This window comes from Eschscholzia californica, unplaced genomic scaffold, assembly GCF_041429995.1.
Source record: "Eschscholzia californica isolate CP2 unplaced genomic scaffold, dmEscCali1.0.p SCAF_2, whole genome shotgun sequence".
NCBI lineage: Eukaryota > Viridiplantae > Streptophyta > Magnoliopsida > Ranunculales > Papaveraceae > Eschscholzia > Eschscholzia californica.
Window position 1 is genome coordinate 16,552,507 of NW_028238309.1, and position 16,863 is coordinate 16,569,369.

General features: G+C 34.8%; 2 protein-coding genes across 3 annotated transcripts; one reads left to right on the top strand and one right to left on the bottom strand.

Moving 5' to 3' along the window:
* Window positions 1-567: 567 nt before the first annotated feature.
* On the top strand, window positions 568-5,255 carry LOC147556556 (E3 ubiquitin-protein ligase DA2L-like). 2 transcript variants are annotated; one of them, XM_086664558.1, is made up of 7 exons: window positions 568-1,022; window positions 1,110-1,161; window positions 1,454-1,499; window positions 1,799-1,880; window positions 2,006-2,190; window positions 3,407-3,473; window positions 4,225-5,255. In XM_086664558.1, exons 1-7 carry the CDS (start codon window positions 819-821, stop codon window positions 4,837-4,839), a joined length of 1,251 nt encoding a protein of 416 aa, XP_086520684.1. In that variant the 5' UTR covers window positions 568-818; the 3' UTR covers window positions 4,840-5,255. The 2 variants fall into 2 exon arrangements, with proteins under 2 accessions (XP_086520684.1, XP_086520683.1); XM_086664557.1 differs by having other exon boundaries at window positions 571-1,022; window positions 3,407-3,581.
* A 2,227-nt stretch (window positions 5,256-7,482) lies between these two features.
* LOC147556557 (very-long-chain aldehyde decarbonylase GL1-3-like) lies at window positions 7,483-13,952 on the bottom strand. The gene is made up of 11 exons (XM_086664556.1): window positions 13,467-13,952; window positions 13,001-13,224; window positions 11,754-11,986; window positions 10,379-10,598; window positions 9,755-9,876; window positions 9,389-9,645; window positions 9,062-9,169; window positions 8,737-8,943; window positions 8,250-8,360; window positions 7,963-8,136; window positions 7,483-7,838 (listed from the first exon to the last, which is right to left on the bottom strand). Exons 1-11 carry the CDS (start codon window positions 13,515-13,517, stop codon window positions 7,683-7,685), a joined length of 1,863 nt encoding a protein of 620 aa, XP_086520682.1. The 5' UTR covers window positions 13,518-13,952; the 3' UTR covers window positions 7,483-7,682.
* Between the last annotated feature and the right edge of the window lie 2,911 nt (window positions 13,953-16,863).

Genomic DNA, 16,863 nt, shown 5'->3' on the forward strand with positions numbered 1-16,863 from the left:
ATCTCCATCATCTATATTTTCCATTCTCATCTTCTTTACCATCACTAGCATCCCTAATCATCCCCCGTCACAATCTGTATCTCTTTTTCTTTGTAGTCACCAACCACATGCTCGATTTCATCTTTATCTCTCTCATCTCTTGGATTTTTCTCTCTCTATCTTCTTTCAATTTTCTCTATCTTCCCCTCTTTATCTCTACCTTTACTATTTTCTCACCATTTCCTCTCATACCTCTATTACTGATAAATAAAGAGAGTGAATCTGAGATGCGTGAGGGAAGAAATAGTGAGATATTGAGATGTAAGAAATATAAGAGAAATGTGAGAAAAAGATGATGGCGATTGTGGTAGTTAAATGACAGGTTAATTGCAGTAAGGTGTGGTGGTTGGCGATGTGAGAAAAGGTGAACCACATTCTCAAACTAAAAGGAAACCTAACTGAAATCTAACTGCTTAAGGGTGGATCCCTAATTAGACTTTAACATAGGGGGTATTCCTAATTAGACTTTATTTGTGAGGGGGTATCGCTAATTTCCCTCATTTATTTTCCTTTGCTTGTCGGTCCTTCACTGACTAAAGCACTTATCTTATTTCTCTGATTCTCTCTCCACACACACACACACTCTGTCTCTCTCTCTCTCTCTCTCTCAGCTACTTTTTAGGTTGCTTCTCTGCGAAACCTGCAAGAAAGAATCAAAATCAGTGAGGAAAGAAAACCCTAACCCTAGTAATGAATGACTAAAAAGAAACCCTTCTATATGCTTAGAAACGGAAATCAATGAAGATTGATTCATCTGAATTTGACTATCATCATCATCAATGGGTAACAAAATTTGCAGTTTTAGAAGGAATATGGTGGAAGAGCGTTACACAAGACCTCAAAGACTTGTTCGTCAATCATCTTCAGTTGATTACAAGAAACTTAGGAAGCTTATTTTATCTGAAAAGCTTGCACCTTGTTTTGATGGAGTTGATGATTCTGAGCTCAATTCTGATCTTGAAGAATGTCCTATTTGTTTCTTTGTAAGATACTATCTAAGTTCTGCTTCAAATTTCACATCATTTTCTTGTTACTAATGGATGGGTAATTTTTGATTTTGGGGTTTTCAGTTTTATCCTAGTCTGAATCGGTCTAGATGTTGCATGAAAGGAATCTGCACTGGTAAAATCTCTATCTCTTTCTTTCTCTCTAAAACAGGAATGTTAGGTCATGTCCAAATTTTTGTTACTTTTTGATGGTAGGTACTATTTGTGTGAGTTTAGTCCCACATTGGGAATGGCTATCCAATAACCAAGAATCTAATGTGTACGCCCTCCCCACACATTGCCAATTAATTTTGAGTTGGATGGCGACAAACTTAACTATTCGTGCAGTAGTAATTCAAACAATAGAAGAGTTCTTATTGCAACAACTTGTTTATTTTTTTTCTTTTGATTTTTTTTTTGTGTGGCAGAATGTTTTTTGCAGATGAAGCCTTCTCCTGCTACTCAATTAACTCAGTATCCTCTAATCTTCATTTATATTTAAGTCAATGAACATTGGTTTTGTTTTGTAGGAGGAATTGAATGGAATTCTGTTTAGTTTTCATGTATGGATTTAGCTTAGACTTTGTGATGCCCTAATAGGAAACTTCAATGAAGTTCCACAATAGTATGATCTTAATAGTTTTTGTCTTCTAAGGGAAGTAATTATCGTTATAAATCGATTTGAAGGTGCCTCCTATATTAAATATGCTTGGGGTAATGTGAACTTAATAAACTCAATTTAACAATGAAGTTGAATTCCTAAGCTTTTATAGGTGCCCATTTTGTAAAAGTTCAAGCTATACTGTTGAGTATCGTGGCGCTAAAACGAAGGAAGAAAAAGGCATTGAGCAAGCTGTATGGGTCTAATCTCTAGTGCATTCTCTATTTCTATCTTGGTGTAGAGACGGGATTAGGAAACTTGGTTATGTTTGTAGTTTCGATTCGTATGCTTAGCTAATTTTGTTAATTCAATGGTTTAGGAGGAACAAAAGGTCATTGATGCCAAACTAAGAATGAGATTTGAAGAATTGGAAAATGCAGATGAGGTCAGACCAGTCAACAGAAACCAGTCTGCCTTGGAAATTCAGTCTCCAAATTCGGAAGCCATGGAGGTGTCCAACATTGATGCCGCAGATTCTTCAGTAGTAAGTGCTTGGAGTGAAAGGTTCGTCTGACTGACTACTACTCTTGTTTCCTCTATAGTTTTTATATATGGAATAGTGTTGTTTCTGCTGAATCATGGTTGGTTCATTTGGTACGGTGGGGTTTGAAAATGAAGAGTATACAAGTGAGCTTATTAGCAAATGAATTCCTATTGAACTAATTCCTCGAAGTTTAGTGTCCGGGATGCGGAGGAATTAAAAAATCAAGTATTCCACAGCAGAAGAAATAATAGATCGTCAAATCGACACGAACCCTGAGAAACTTTTTTTGATGTGTAAAAAGTAGCAAAAGATGTAGGAATTTGAGGAGGAAGGATGGACAAGAAACTCTTTAGTGTGTCATTTGGAGTTCATCGAAGAATCCCAAATCCACTCTAGATAGGCTACTAAACCACTGAGTTCCTAATCAACTCCCATCAAATCCTTCCTAAAGCCAAATCCGCCAAACCAAACAGATCCCAGGATGCGTTCTTGATTTTGATGCTTTCTTCATATGGAAATCATCTATTGTTTACTGATCACTTGTCTTGTCTTCAATTGTGCTTCATTGACTTATTTTACCTAACAAAGGTTTTAGTTTCATACATAAGAATCCTACTTAGGAATTCCATTGTTGTTTACTGCCCTTGTCAGTTATCAAATGATCATTAACTTTCGTTTTATATATATATATATATACTATTACTAGGTGTAGCCCGTCCAGTTGACACGGTGAAAATCATAATAAAAAATTTGGAATGAAAAATAAAAAATTGATGAAATGAAAAACAGTTAATGAAATATGCACTAAATGAACCCTTCGCACGTGAAGCTGAAACCAAGATAATATAATACCCAAATGATGTAAAAAATAAAAAATGATATTAGTGGTCTAAGTACTGGTGTGCCAAAGAATGTAACTCGAGTATCAATAATCCGCAAATGTATCATTAGCTTCTAACTCTACATTGCTAGTTTTTTGTTTCTATATCTCTTGCTTCAGGAATCCACGTTTTTTTTCGTAAATTATCAGATTGACTGATTTGAACTTGTCAACTTTCCCATGAATCTGTTTTCCTCATTTAAGTGTAATAAGTACAATTATTCCGCTAAAGCCCCCCTCCCGTAGTCTCTGGAAAAGTGATACCTGCTCCTTGAACTGTTTACTTGCTGAGATTTTGTTACATTCACTGTAAACAGCTTCTGGGAACATAATCTTTTGAATTTTATACTGCACAGGCAGGCAGAATTCGGGTTGGATCTTGAAGAAATCATGATGATGGAAGCTATTTGGCGATCTATTCAGGTTGTTCTAGTGTTATTTTTACATCATGTCGTTTCTATTTACATTCTCACTCCATTTCTTTGTATTACAATGAAAACTTCCAGCAGCTATCTGAGCGTGTTTTCACAGGTACTAGATTTTTTCTTTTGTTGATAACCTGAGTTTAAGGATAGGCCTATCGATATATAAAAAAATAAGAACGTTTGCCGTTAATATGAGTTTTCCGGGTACTAGTTACCCGAACATCATCCACTGAAGACAACTTGTCTGTTAACCAGGTTTTCTGAGTAGTTGCCGAGCCAAAATATACCAACTCCAGACTTATAGGAACCAACCCCTACATCTTCATCCGCTAGTGTCCCTTTGAGTAATAAACATGTGCATTTTGTAATTCGTCCAGTTCCTATTTTTGACCCCAACTAGGCCTGCAAATGAATATTCGAGAATCCGTAATTCAATCCCAATTCGTAATCAATTAGTACAAAATTATCCTAAAATATTCGGATATTGGTTCGGAATAGTTGTTGGGTTCGGGTATGACAGTATCCTATCCGATACTAGTTCGACACCCGATTACTATTTTCTATTTTAAATTAGTCTATTATATGTTTATAATATTCGAAGGCTTAGATTGTTAATTCATCGGTAGAGATTATCGTAGGAACTTACTACGTGGACAAGAAACCACCTCTTGAGATCCGAATTACTACTACTACTACCACTGATCTTTTCCAACACCTGGGGTCTAAATTTAACATAACTGATTTCTCAGGATACTAGCTCTCAAAAAGGTATAAAGTTGCAATCTTCAGGGTCAAACAGAACTGGTGGATCACGGATGATAGGTTACCCCGCAAATGAAAGCATGACTTCTTCGGCTTCTATATCTCTTTCTTCTGGTTCGATATCAGGTGGAATTGCTTCAGCGGTAGCAAGAATAGCTGAAAGAAATATTCGCCAATCGGGAGCCTTAAGTTCAGTTGACGATCTTGCCCAAACTAGTCAAACCCAAGATGAAAATTCAATACTAGAACATGAGATTGAACATGTTGGATCTTCTGCAGATCATGACTTCGACGATGCTAGATCAAATAATGAAGGTCTAACCAGTACTTCCACCACTGACGATGATAGTTGGGACTCGTTTTCTCCATGTATAGTAGAGACAAATCAAGAAGATTCAGAAAATGAATATAACTCAGATCAAGATCTAGTGATGGAGCCTAATGATACCGACACCTGTTCAAGTAGTGTTCATACAATATCCGACGAAGATTCTGAAAGCCTGAATTCTTCTGACACATATCAGAACCCAACTTACTCCCCGCATTTAGAGTATTTCGCTTCAAAAACAAACTTCAGAGAATTCGCGAACTCCAATTCGTGATCATCTTTCAGAACAATTTTATGCCTCCCCATATGAATATCATCACCCAAGGTTCAAAACTCAAACTTATTTCTTTAATTTGCTTTCTCATTTACCTGTTCATACATTTGTAGCTTCCTCGTGGTATTTCGGCTTGATCAATTATTATTGTGTTGTGACCAAGAAACCAAAGCTCTTATATTGGTTTCTATATCTCAAACAAAATAAACTCTTACACAGAAGATGGTAACTCGTTCGATTTGGGATCTTTCTTATATTCATAGAATCTCCGATAGGTATTTGTGTGTGAAGTGTACCATAGTGTGTGCGGAAATAGAATGAAAAGATTATTTTTTTCGATAGATGATGAATATTCTATATATGTTTGTGAAAGATGATATATTTATTAATGCAATGTAATGTCCTATAGCTAGTTATCAGTCTGTAAGGTTTGGAGATCTCTTTGGTTACTTCATGGGGGTATATGCTTGTTTTTCTTCAGCATTTTTCTTTGATCTGTTATAATTGCAGTTCTTGTGATTAAGATAACTCAGGAATATGCACCAATTAGTTAGTTGATCAGACAGGTGACCCTCTCTCTTTGGTGGCTAGTAGGGATGAATTCTATCCCTCCCTCCATTTGCTCCAGCCCTCCGACTGATTTGGCGACGTCTCACTTGAGCATATTTTAAGCAAATGGAGGGAGGAATGGGATTTCTCAGCTAGTAGATGGAAAGTCTTTCAAATGTAGAGATTGATGAAAGGGGGAGTACTTTAGTGGTAGACTCTATAAAACCCCTAGAACTTGAATAAAAAATTCAGATCCCTAAACCTGCATAATCAGAACTTCAGAATCCCTATAAACAAACTAGGTTCTTTCCTTTTTCTTGTAATTGTTTGGATAATCTTGCTGCTCTTAAGTAGGACTTTATGCTATATATGTTGATATTGGAACTTGACTTTTGTGTTTGAGGAGCTAATAGTTCATTTTCTAGAACATAGATAATTATACAACTAGTGTTGAAAGTTACTTTATCTCTTTACTCAAGCTAATGAGCTGAGGTACTACCTAGTAGTTAGAGAATTGGTAAGACTGCAATGCAACATTTAGAGCATCTCCAATGCAATACTCAATTTTAGAAATTTTGACTGTCACATAAGATTTGTCGAGATTTTAAAAAGACTTTCCTCAATGCAAACTCAATTTGGATGTTTAAGATTATTGGCAATATCAAAATGATAATGTGTCTGGCATCGGTATAGTGAACCATTACTTTGGTTGAATTAAAATTAGAAGAGACAATCTCTATGAATTGGCTCTCCATATAGTCGCCATTCTCTTTATAAATTTAATCCAGTTTTCATTTAGAGATCGATCAATCAATTAGTTTTCTAGTACTAGAATTCAAATTACAATTCTAAGTGGTTAAGAGAGTTCTCTGCATATTTCATTCGAGGTTTCTTGAAGATCGAAGTGTTGCACTTCAACACGGTAAGACTGTTTTATTCTGGGAGACAATTCGTATAAACAACCCGGCGTAGCACCATTGTGGGACGAATAACGTCTTAAGGAGAGAGTATTTAATACTTGCCTCAGTCATAATGTTATTACTTATTGTTTTATTTATTTTTCTATGTAACTTGTCGAGCGAAGTTACCATCGCATTGTGTATACGAAATGGAGGAGTAGAAAATTTGCCAACATAGCCTTTTACAGTCATTACAGTCTCTTATCTCTTTAGAAAGAGAGTTTGTTTGAGATATTGCTAAAACGTTTTCTTGAGTCTAGGCTAGCAATCTCTTTGCTAAAACGGTGGGAGAAGGTGCTAAAATTGAACCAGAAAGTCGGGTAAGTTTCATTTTATTATTGTGAGTGATATTATACTGGGGAACTTATATTAAATACAACATTTACAATGGGGGGGTTTAAAGTAAACTCAATTTTTTCGTACTGTCACGGTAGATGTGCTACCAAATCTGTGAGGTGATATCACATGAGGCCTTGAATTGTCCACTTATGTACCCATCATTCACATTCAAAGTGTGATGGCATTTGAAAGGGTTTTTAACCGTTGAGGAAGTGTCTAAGGTGTCAATTCCTCAAATGCCATACTTTCACTAGCCTAAAAAGGAATCCATCAATTCATTTTAATAAAACAACATATAAGACAACGAACAATAGTCAAATGATATAGATGTGGTAATTCTGGTCATTGGAACATGTTGTGGATTTGAGTTAAAGATCGAGAGAAATCATGAAAACAAGAAAAAGAAAAACCTCCACCGAAACACTTGGAATATCCTATGTGACATTTAGAATTTTTAAGATTGAGTGTTACACTTATCTCATCAAAAAAAAAAGATTGAGTGTTGCACTTAAAATATTTATATATGAAAACTCACACAAAAGATTTTTAGATTTTTTTTTTCTTTACATTGGAGATGCTCTTATTGTCAAAACCTTGATAGAAAAAAGAAAGTGGGAGATCTGTTTTTCTCGGGAACAATAAAGATATTCTTTTCGTGAACGCAGTTATAATTATTTTTTTCATATATAAAAGAATTTTCTCATTTGATAAGTTTCAATAGAAATATAAGGGCCAGAAGAGTCAACAATTAAGTCTATAGAGATTTACATTATCAAGAGGTAAAAGCTAAACATCATTCAGCAACTAAATTAGATTATAAAAATTATTAAAAGCTAAACATCTCTGAGCAAATTACTCTTATCATTCACAACATTTTTGTCCTAGTTTAAGAAACAACAACAATAGGGAATAACAGAGAGTTTAAAATCAAAGGTTTGTTCACATTCAAGTAATTAAGTCAACAAGGACATCAATATTACAAAGAGTAATTCGACCTTAAACGGGTTTTAAACCATGCTTAAGAGCAGCCTCCCACGCTAGATCAATCTTATCGACATCGATAGCTCCAACTTCATGGTGAGTCCAACCTTCTAGTAGATGCACCACTCCACCAGCATGACATGCATGAACTACTCCTCTTGGCATTGTATACTGTCACAAATTCCACAAAAAATCACAATACAATAAAGCTAATGTTAAGCAGATGATCCATAAATGTACATATGTAAATTTATAGGAACCGTCGTCATGGTTTAGGAGTCAGAAGATAGTGTACCTCACACGATCCTTGCCCTTCAACATCTTCGGGTAGTTTCATGGCAGCGAGCTCCCCGTAGGTGCAGTCTCTCCTAAAGGGGATAACTGGTGGAACGACAAATTGGTTGAAATGAGTTCCAGGAGGAGCCCATCGTTGTTGTCCGGGTGTAAGCCATTTGCCGACAACCCACATCTAACCATACGTAGATAAATCAATAATGCTAAATAAAGAGTATTTATGAGAATAAAACTTCGAGTTTCGGTTTTGAATGCACAAGTTTTTGAGTTCAAACTAATCATATATACCTTACAGTTTTGGCCTGCTTGGTACTTGGAAACTTGAACTAGATAACTTTGGTATTCTGTTGGAGCTTCCATTTGAATGGCTTGGAATCTCTCTTTGGATTGTGTTAACATCTGCATTTCTCCACAAACGTATTGAAATCAGATAACGTACGATAACCTGTCTCAATATCAACCCTCTAGACTACTCCCTCGGACCTTCTTAGGCGTCGCGCCCACCAAAAATTCGTAACTATGATAACTTATATCTAGGAAGTCTTTCGAAGCAGTGTGGGACTAAGTGCAACACAGGTGCGCCGGCCTTCTCGGCGTATCACAAATCTATTCTATATAAATAAAGAGGGATTGGTTAAATGAGCCAAATAATTTTGGTTAGTTGAAGAACCGATATAATATGACTACAAGTTTTCATGATACATTGGATATGATCACATCAATAATACAAAAAGTTAGTCCACGATATATGTTTGCTTAGGTAATACATGCTTACCAGAACGCGAACTTTACGTCGGCAAAGATAGAGAGCAACGGCTCTCCCAAGCTTAGAAGTAGCCCCAGTAAGAAAGACCTCTTTAACATCCTTTGGGATATCATTGATAATAACAGCGGCAGTCAAGGTATTTCCATGGCAAACACGCACTCTCAAGTTCGGATGCTTCTTTACAAACAAGGTCCCGCCTCCATTTAGGGCTTCATTCTATAAAACATGGGTATTGTGTAATCGATAAATAATGAGTATTTTTCTAAGAAATAAATATATAAAGAAAGATTGAAAACGCGCATGAAGTCCACTAGTAATGCAGTATCAAACTGACCTTATTTAGAGCTGCAAGACTGATGACCTTAACACCAGTCCTATCGGCTTTTAGGATAGCATCTTCTATTTGATCATTAATCCCTTTTTGTGCAAATGGCAAGAAATACTGCCAAAACATCCAAACTTGAAAATTGAGATGGTAAATATAATCAGACCAAGAGTCCTCTACGTCACTTATCCAAGGTATGTACGGAAATTAACGGAGTTTGCGGAGCAACTATTGAAAAACTAAAGTTACTTGATTACCATTGTCAAAAACTTCCTCATGAATATTGTCGCAAACTAATTTCTGTAACACTAGTTAAACGTAAGTAGTAGAGCTCACCTGAAAGCCATACCTAGGAACACACCAACTATGGTGGATTCGACCTCTAAGTTGGTAGAAAGTAACCATGAAAGCCTTTGCTGAAACCCATAATACCAACATAGCCACAAAGCCCAAGGGCCATAAAGGCAACAAGAAAAGCCTTGTAGAGAACGGCAATGACACGAACGATCTCAGAAACAATGGGACATGTAATGATGAAATCACATCCACGCAGTGAACAAGAAAGACAAAATCGGGTTCTCTCACATTCTTTCCTGTATGAAATTTTGTAAATTGTTTGAGAACAATAAGTACCGAATTGGCTCATAAAACATCAGTACTTTTATTCGTCGATATTAGGTATATAATATAATTAACACAAACCTGAACTTGTTTCCTTGTGTAGTTCCCAGGACTTATTGTTCACTGTATTCCACAATGCATCATAAAGAGGCATAAAGAGGCAGAAGTTCGAGTCCATTTCCTTGTGATGAATGGTGTGGTATCTGTTCAGCCCATTGAAAAGAATGAAATCAATGTATACTGGATGCAAAGTGAACCAAAGTACTATTCCGACATATATTCTTATATTTTAGCATCGTCGAAAGGATTCAGATGAGGGACTTTAGAGCCTGTTTTGGACTAAACTAACTTGAACAAGTCGCCTACTTCTTCTCATCCACAGAGAGACTGGAAGGCAGAGGTGGGCCATTAGGAGGATCCAGCCAGACCGAGCTTATGAGGGTGGAACCAACCCCGCCTATAGAGTGGTTTCCCTTCGGAGGAACTTAATAGTTTGAAAGATTATATTTTCTACTAATTACCCACGGGTAGATTAATTCGCTAGAGTAACTTATATAAACCAGCACTACTGTGTACGAGTTCTTGGTCCAACACTGCTAACAGAAGTACTCAACCGAAACTAAATAAGAAATGACAATGTCACGTATTTCTCTTGTCTATACGTTTTGTGATATGAGAAAATAGAGAATATATGTTAATGCTTACGTCGGCGTGTAGAGAAGATATTTGAAAAATGGAAAGATTTCGAAAATCCAATGTGGAACAACTTCGACATTGGAATGTCCAAAGCATCTCAAGAAATCAAAGATCAAAATATATCCATAAATCATAAGGATGGACCCATATCCAATAATTGAAGCTCCAAGAATAGGAATTCCTATTATCAAACCAATTATTAAGTGCTCTAGAGGTGATGCATTCCCAACTGCACAAAATAATAATAATTAGACATTCCAATCTGTAGATCAATTACATTTACTATATTTAAGTTGTAATTACTTCATGAAAACATTTATTTTCGAATTGGCTCGAGGAAACTATTTACTGAGGAGGTTTATATTTCTCCCAATTATCCAACCTGGTAAACAGTTTCTTAACACATTTTGTGGCAGCTAAAAGTCTTCATGAGGTTTGATTGACAAAGATCCTATATGTATAGACGCCAATGCATCTGTAAATACAAACCTCTCCCATAAGAAGGTTATTTTATGAGTTGGCCACCGCTTGTAATTAGTCAACTGTGGCCAACCCGCGACGCCACCTTTTCGTGTGAGCAGTCTTTATGTACTGACAAATTGACCATATGTCGATGCAGATAGTTTGCAATTATTGTTCACACTCCCCAAAGATTTTTATTTCGTTTGTTTTTTCCTTCCCATTTTTTGACTAGCCATCCAATAAAACTAAGCACTAAAACGTTGTGTAGTTGGTTTAAATCCTTCACCATCCATCTCAAAGAGGTCTAAACAAAATTTTCGGCTTCATTTTATTCATCCCCATTTTTATCTTTTGTTATTTGAGCTTCTAAAATGATACAAATCTAAATTATTGAACTCCATCTTTCCATTAACAAACATGAGAAATGCTTCTTTGACCTGTAATCTTACTTAGAGTTTGACTTAGAACATAAGCTTATGTTTCAACTTCTACTTTTCGACTATTACAGTATTAAATTTCAATGATTTAAAAGCAAAGACAATATCAATATATTGAGTAAGACTATGAGTATGATTTTAAGAGATTATACCACAACTTTGACAAAATTTTGGAATGGATTATCCACAAGATGTATGGCGTTAATCTAAGAGGACGACAGAGGACCCCATTTAATCTATAAAATTAAAAAAATGCTAATTGACTCGAAAAATGGGGCGACTACAGGTCGAAAGCTGATGTAGCCATCTTCCATCGGACGACCCCTGTGGAGAGAGAAATTGTCCGTCTAATGGGAGCTGGCCACATAGGCATTCGGCCTGTGGTCGGCCCATTTTGGACCAAATAGCATTTTTCGAAAATTTAACATAAAGCAACCCAAATAAAAGGGAAAAGAGAAAGAGGGAGTTCTTTGATGTGTTTATACCTGTGAGAGACTGTGGAACTGCAGAGGCATGGTGGATTGAGTGATAATTCTTAAATAGAAAATCACTGTGGAGAAATCTATGAAACCAATAATATAATGGCTCTGAAACTCCAATATGAAGTACAAGTGCAAAAATACACCCTTTTAAGTTCCATAATGGAATATTCTCAAGGAATGGGAAAATGTAGTATGCCAAACAACCCAATAAACCATGAAGAATTATAAAATTATCCCTGTTCCAAAAAAAAGAAGAACAATTACACAAAATGAAAAAACATAAATAATTTATGTAACTTATTATATGATCCATATCGGTTGTTTCTTTCGACTTAAGAGGTTTCTTCTCCCTTCAGATGGACCTAATCTCGTACTCATCTAGTCGCTTGTTCTGACCTACTCAGAGGAAGCTCATACAATGAAGAATTTAACCAACTTAACTACCTACATAGCTCCTAAGGGTTATATTCCTTTTCTTGTAGTAAGATTCGAATCTTGATCTCCTAGTGGAAAGAGTACACAAATCAGGAGAGTCTAGCTATACCTACATAGATATCATTGTAGTTTGTCACTCAATTCGTGTTAAGAGAACGCATAGGTCGACCTACCTAAGTACATTTTATAAGCAGCAAACAACTCATTTATTTTTCTGTAAACTCAACAAATTGGTTGGGTGGAGCGAATAGTGTGTTGTGTTATTAGCAGATTCATCGATAACTTTTGAATGGAATACACAGTTATTCATAACGAGGACGTGTTTTTGTTCTTAATGGTAAGTTATTCTCTAAAAACCATGTCGCCTTTTGTGCAAAAAAAAAATCGGAAAGGGCTAGGTTCACAAACAAAATTGACGAATTTATGCCAACAATTGGTACCCCAGTTGGTAAGTGCACCTACTCCGCTATACGGAGGTCCCACGCTCGATCCCATGGAAGATCAAATCTAGGAATATTGAACTTGAATATAAATAAAGTAATATCTTTGGGCTTTAGGCCATTAATTCATCGAGCTTTAAGCCATTAGTTTCGTTAGGCTTTTGGCCAGTAGTAATTCGACAGTTATCGTGCTCCTTGTAGTTAATATTCGATGAAAAAGATGTAAGACCCATAAAAAGAACGGTCCAATTTAGTCAAACTTTCAAAAAGAGCTTGCCACATCATTCTAGCATAAAATTCGTAAAAAAAATTTGTGAACGAAAAAATTGTTTTAACACAAAGCATTTGAAGAAGATAAGAAGATTAATAAATTACCAATGCCATTCTCTATCAATTTGTTTAAAATCAACTCCTTGTTGAATAATCCGGCGATGTCTTGTTAGGAAGTGCATATTACTAAAAGAACACCATGATGCATGAATAAACCCTCTTAGAGCACATAATATTAGAATATGTAAACACCATACATCCTTCTCATTCCCTTCTTCCCATGCCCTTGATTTAATCACTTTTGCAACAAGAGGTCCATACAACAAATACTGCATATACACCCAAAATCATGAATAAAGAAAAAGTATAATCCAACAAATTTTAGCCATTAACAGTAGTAAAATGTCTAAAATACCCCTCTAGACAATATATAAAGCTTGTTTTTTTGATACATTATAACAATTTGAAGGTTAGAACATAGGACATTATGGTCAAATTTCAACAAAAAAAACGTATAAATAAATCAAATGAAATGAATATATAGAGAGAGAGAGAGAGAGAGAGATCATGCCTTGTAGTTTCCCAAGTTCTCCCATGGCCAAGTTGACAAGAGTTTAGCCATTAAACTAAGAAACAAAATGAATAGATCTTCTCAAGTTTCTTTTTTTTCCTTTTTTGAGAAGAAAGACTTCTTTAGTTCTGCGAGAAAATAGAACTTGGCAGATGCATTCTACTAGTCCTCAAAAGGAAGTAATTAAAGAAGCCAATAGATAGGTAGATAAAATAAGACAGGAACAAGCAAAAAAGTAGCTTCACTTTAAATTTCGTCACCAACCCAAACCTTCCCCCTTAAAATGCGTGTTTCTCTCTCTCTCTCTCTCTCTCTCTCTCTTCACTCCAAACCTTCCCCCTTAAATTCTCTAACTAAATTCTTTCAACTAAATTCAGCTAAACTACTTTATCACTCAATTTTTTTTTTATAAACTCAGAGAATCATTACATTTGTCCACCAGCTGTTGGTGCAATGATTTTCAAAAAAATAAAAATAAAATAAAAATATTGGTGCAATGGTTGAACACCTACTTTACAATTTAGAAGTGTTCAATTTTTTTTGAACAAATGATTCACAAATTAAACGCTAAGAGTTTTACATATTACGTGTAAAAAACTTAAAGAAATTAACTAACAGTCAGTGAATCCAGAGTGCAAACGGTAACTTCAAGGTACCAAAGTCGCAGATGTTAGCAAATGAGGAGCCTGATTCGAATGTTGGTTACAATGGGTAAGAATCACGTGTTTCCTCCTTAGCCTGTCACGTAAGTCCGTTATTTCCCGTCTGATTCGCCAAAGGGGGTCCAGATCACCGTTCGATAGGAGAGACACTAAAACCCTAAAATCACCTTCCAATTCCAAGTTATATAAGTTCAATCCCTCTGCTAGGTCAAGCCCTAGCGAGAAGCTTCTCATTTCGGTGAAGAGAGCTGATATGGGGGGTGATTCTAACAGACAAACGCTATGGTAGACCCATTTGAAACAAAATAAATTTTTTTTGGCCCGCAAAATACTAGTTGATTAGAGGCACTCCCTGGAAAAAAATTTAAGCCCAGCCAAACGCTAATCCCAGTTGAATCGTGGGCCAACGTCTTTCCCTACTTTTCTTTTGCTTGCAAACTACTATTTGCCTCGGAGGTGAAAACCAATTAAAGTGTGGGGCCAGAAAGACAATTAAGAAACCTTGTCTAACCTACACGCCTAAATATTTTCTTCTTTCTATGTGGATAAATTCTTGTTGTCTCCATTCTCTCTGGTAAGCTGTGCCAAAACCCTAAAACCCAAACCTCTAAGACTTATCGCTCTACACTATTTTTTTGTTGCAATATCTCTCAACACTGTACAGGCTACAAATCCTTTCTTTTCTATCTTGTCTCCTCTATTTTTGTGATATTTATTCTTTTCTTTCCACTTCATTAGTTTATTATATTTGATGTTCTCCCTTTAGTAAGAATTAATTAATGGGAGGATGGGTTTTAAGTTCAAAATCGAATGATTAATGGGTCTAAAGTCCAAAGATAATCTGAAATAGAAAATTAATCCACTTAGATTAAATTACATGTCTAACCTTTGATTTTTTTATTACTACCTAACCTATCCTAAGTTAAAAAAATAACCCAAATTAAAGATTCACTAAATTATTTCCTCAAAAAAGAAATTTCCTTCCACAACAAAAGTTTCTTTTTCCGTTTATCGTAATGACCAAGCTTTTAGTTATACCTTTTTTTTTATACATATTTGGTTAACATAATATAATTTCAGGAGAATTGTGACAGAATAAATAAGATGCTACAGAAATATAAGTATTGCAGGAGAATCAATGAAATGCTAGAGAAACATAATTTAAGACATGTGCAGGAAAATTAGTGAAATGTTAGAGAAATATTAAAAATTTGGTTAACATAATATAATTTCAGACAAATTTTGTTAGAAACAATAAGATGCCAGAGAAATATAATTATTGCAGGAGAATCAAAGAAATTCTAGAGAAAAAATGGTCCTTCTTCTTAAATAAATTTTTTAGAAAGTTGTTAGAATCAATAAGATGATAGAGAAATGCAATCCTAATTTCAGAAAAATTTATTTTTATAAATATATTATTGAATTTTTAAATAAATAAAATGCTAGAAAAGAATTTGAGAATTCTGTTATATATAAGAATGTTGTTAGAATCAATAAGATGCTAGCGAAATAATAAAATGATTATTAACCTACTTCTAACATATTCATAACAAATGCTAATAGAATCAAGAAAATGCTAGTAAAATACTGAAAATGTAGCAAAACCAAATTCAATTTATATTTTTATGAGAAGAAGATTATAGTGATAGAGATCTCAAAATTCACTGTGTACGAAAAAGTGTTACATAATTTTTTAACAAGATTCTAAGTTTTTTTAACAAGATTCTAAGTTTAAACGACATGTATACAATTTTCTTAATAATTTCTAAGGAAAAATATGTTATAGAGATGGATATATCGAGGTAGAGTTAAGAAACCAATCACAAATTCACAATTTCTTCAAGTTCGAAGAACATAAAGTTAGAGAGAGAGAGAGAGGGGAACTCGCTTTAGGTAAATCACTATTGTTTTGATAGGTTACTTTAGACAAATATAAGTTTTGGAAATAAATATTCACTATAAATATTTCTCTTAAAATTTATGAAAAGAAAAAATGTATTAACTCAACCATTGGAAACCTTTGGCTTACCGATGGTTAAATATATATTTAAGAAAGGGTAAGAATGGGAGGAAATAAATGGCTTGATGCATGGGGCCCACTAAAATGTAAATTTTGGACTTATTTTTCATTTTCTGTTTAGTTTGGTTTTATATTATTTATTAATTTAGGAGTGGATATATGACTAATTACCCCCTATTTTTGGACCTTAAACTCAAAAATCCTTAATTAATATCCTATTGTTAGAGAAATATTAATTTTATTAGTTTTAAAATTAGATCTCTACGAACAACAGTTGCATTATCTGGTTCTCTCATATTGTGATCTACTTATTTCCTCCACTCATTATAAGGCGTATGTTTGAAAAACTTTCAAAGCTAACTATTTCTTATATATCGTTGATCAAGGTTATATTTCATTGAAGACTAGGAGGGTGTTTGATTTTTGCACTTATTAAGTGATTTTCACTTAATAAATGTGGGCCGGCCATTTTAGGTCGTTCGTTTTTTCACTTAATAAGTGAATATCACTTCTAAATGGTGCCAAAGTAAGTGCAAATACTTTCTAAGTGTTAAAAAAGACCTAAACAAGATTTAAAATTATAAATACCTATTACTACCTAAAACTCTATATATCTAAAGGTCGATGTTTTGGAAAATAAGAAAATTTTCTCTGGCACAAGACTTTGGGTGGAAACAAGCTTCTCTTGTTTCCTCCAAACACTACTAACTTTTTA

Bases quoted from the DNA above. Each gene is read 5' to 3' on its own strand.
- LOC147556556 (XM_086664557.1), top strand. From the start codon at position 819: ATGGGTAACAAAATTTGCAGTTTTAGAAGGAATATGGTGGAAGAGCGT. The intron at 1,162-1,453 runs GTAAAATCTCTA...TTTGTGTGGCAG, and splicing joins CATGAAAGGAATCTGCACTG to AATGTTTTTTGCAGATGAAG. The intron at 3,582-4,224 runs GTACTAGATTTT...CTGATTTCTCAG, and splicing joins ATCTGAGCGTGTTTTCACAG to GATACTAGCTCTCAAAAAGG.
- LOC147556557 (XM_086664556.1), bottom strand. From the start codon at position 13,517: ATGGCTAAACTCTTGTCAACTTGGCCATGGGAGAACTTGGGAAACTAC. The intron at 10,599-11,753 runs GTATAAACACAT...TATTTTGTGCAG, and splicing joins AGTTCCACAGTCTCTCACAG to TTGGGAATGCATCACCTCTA. The intron at 8,944-9,061 runs GTCAGTTTGATA...CATGTTTTATAG, and splicing joins GTCTTGCAGCTCTAAATAAG to AATGAAGCCCTAAATGGAGG.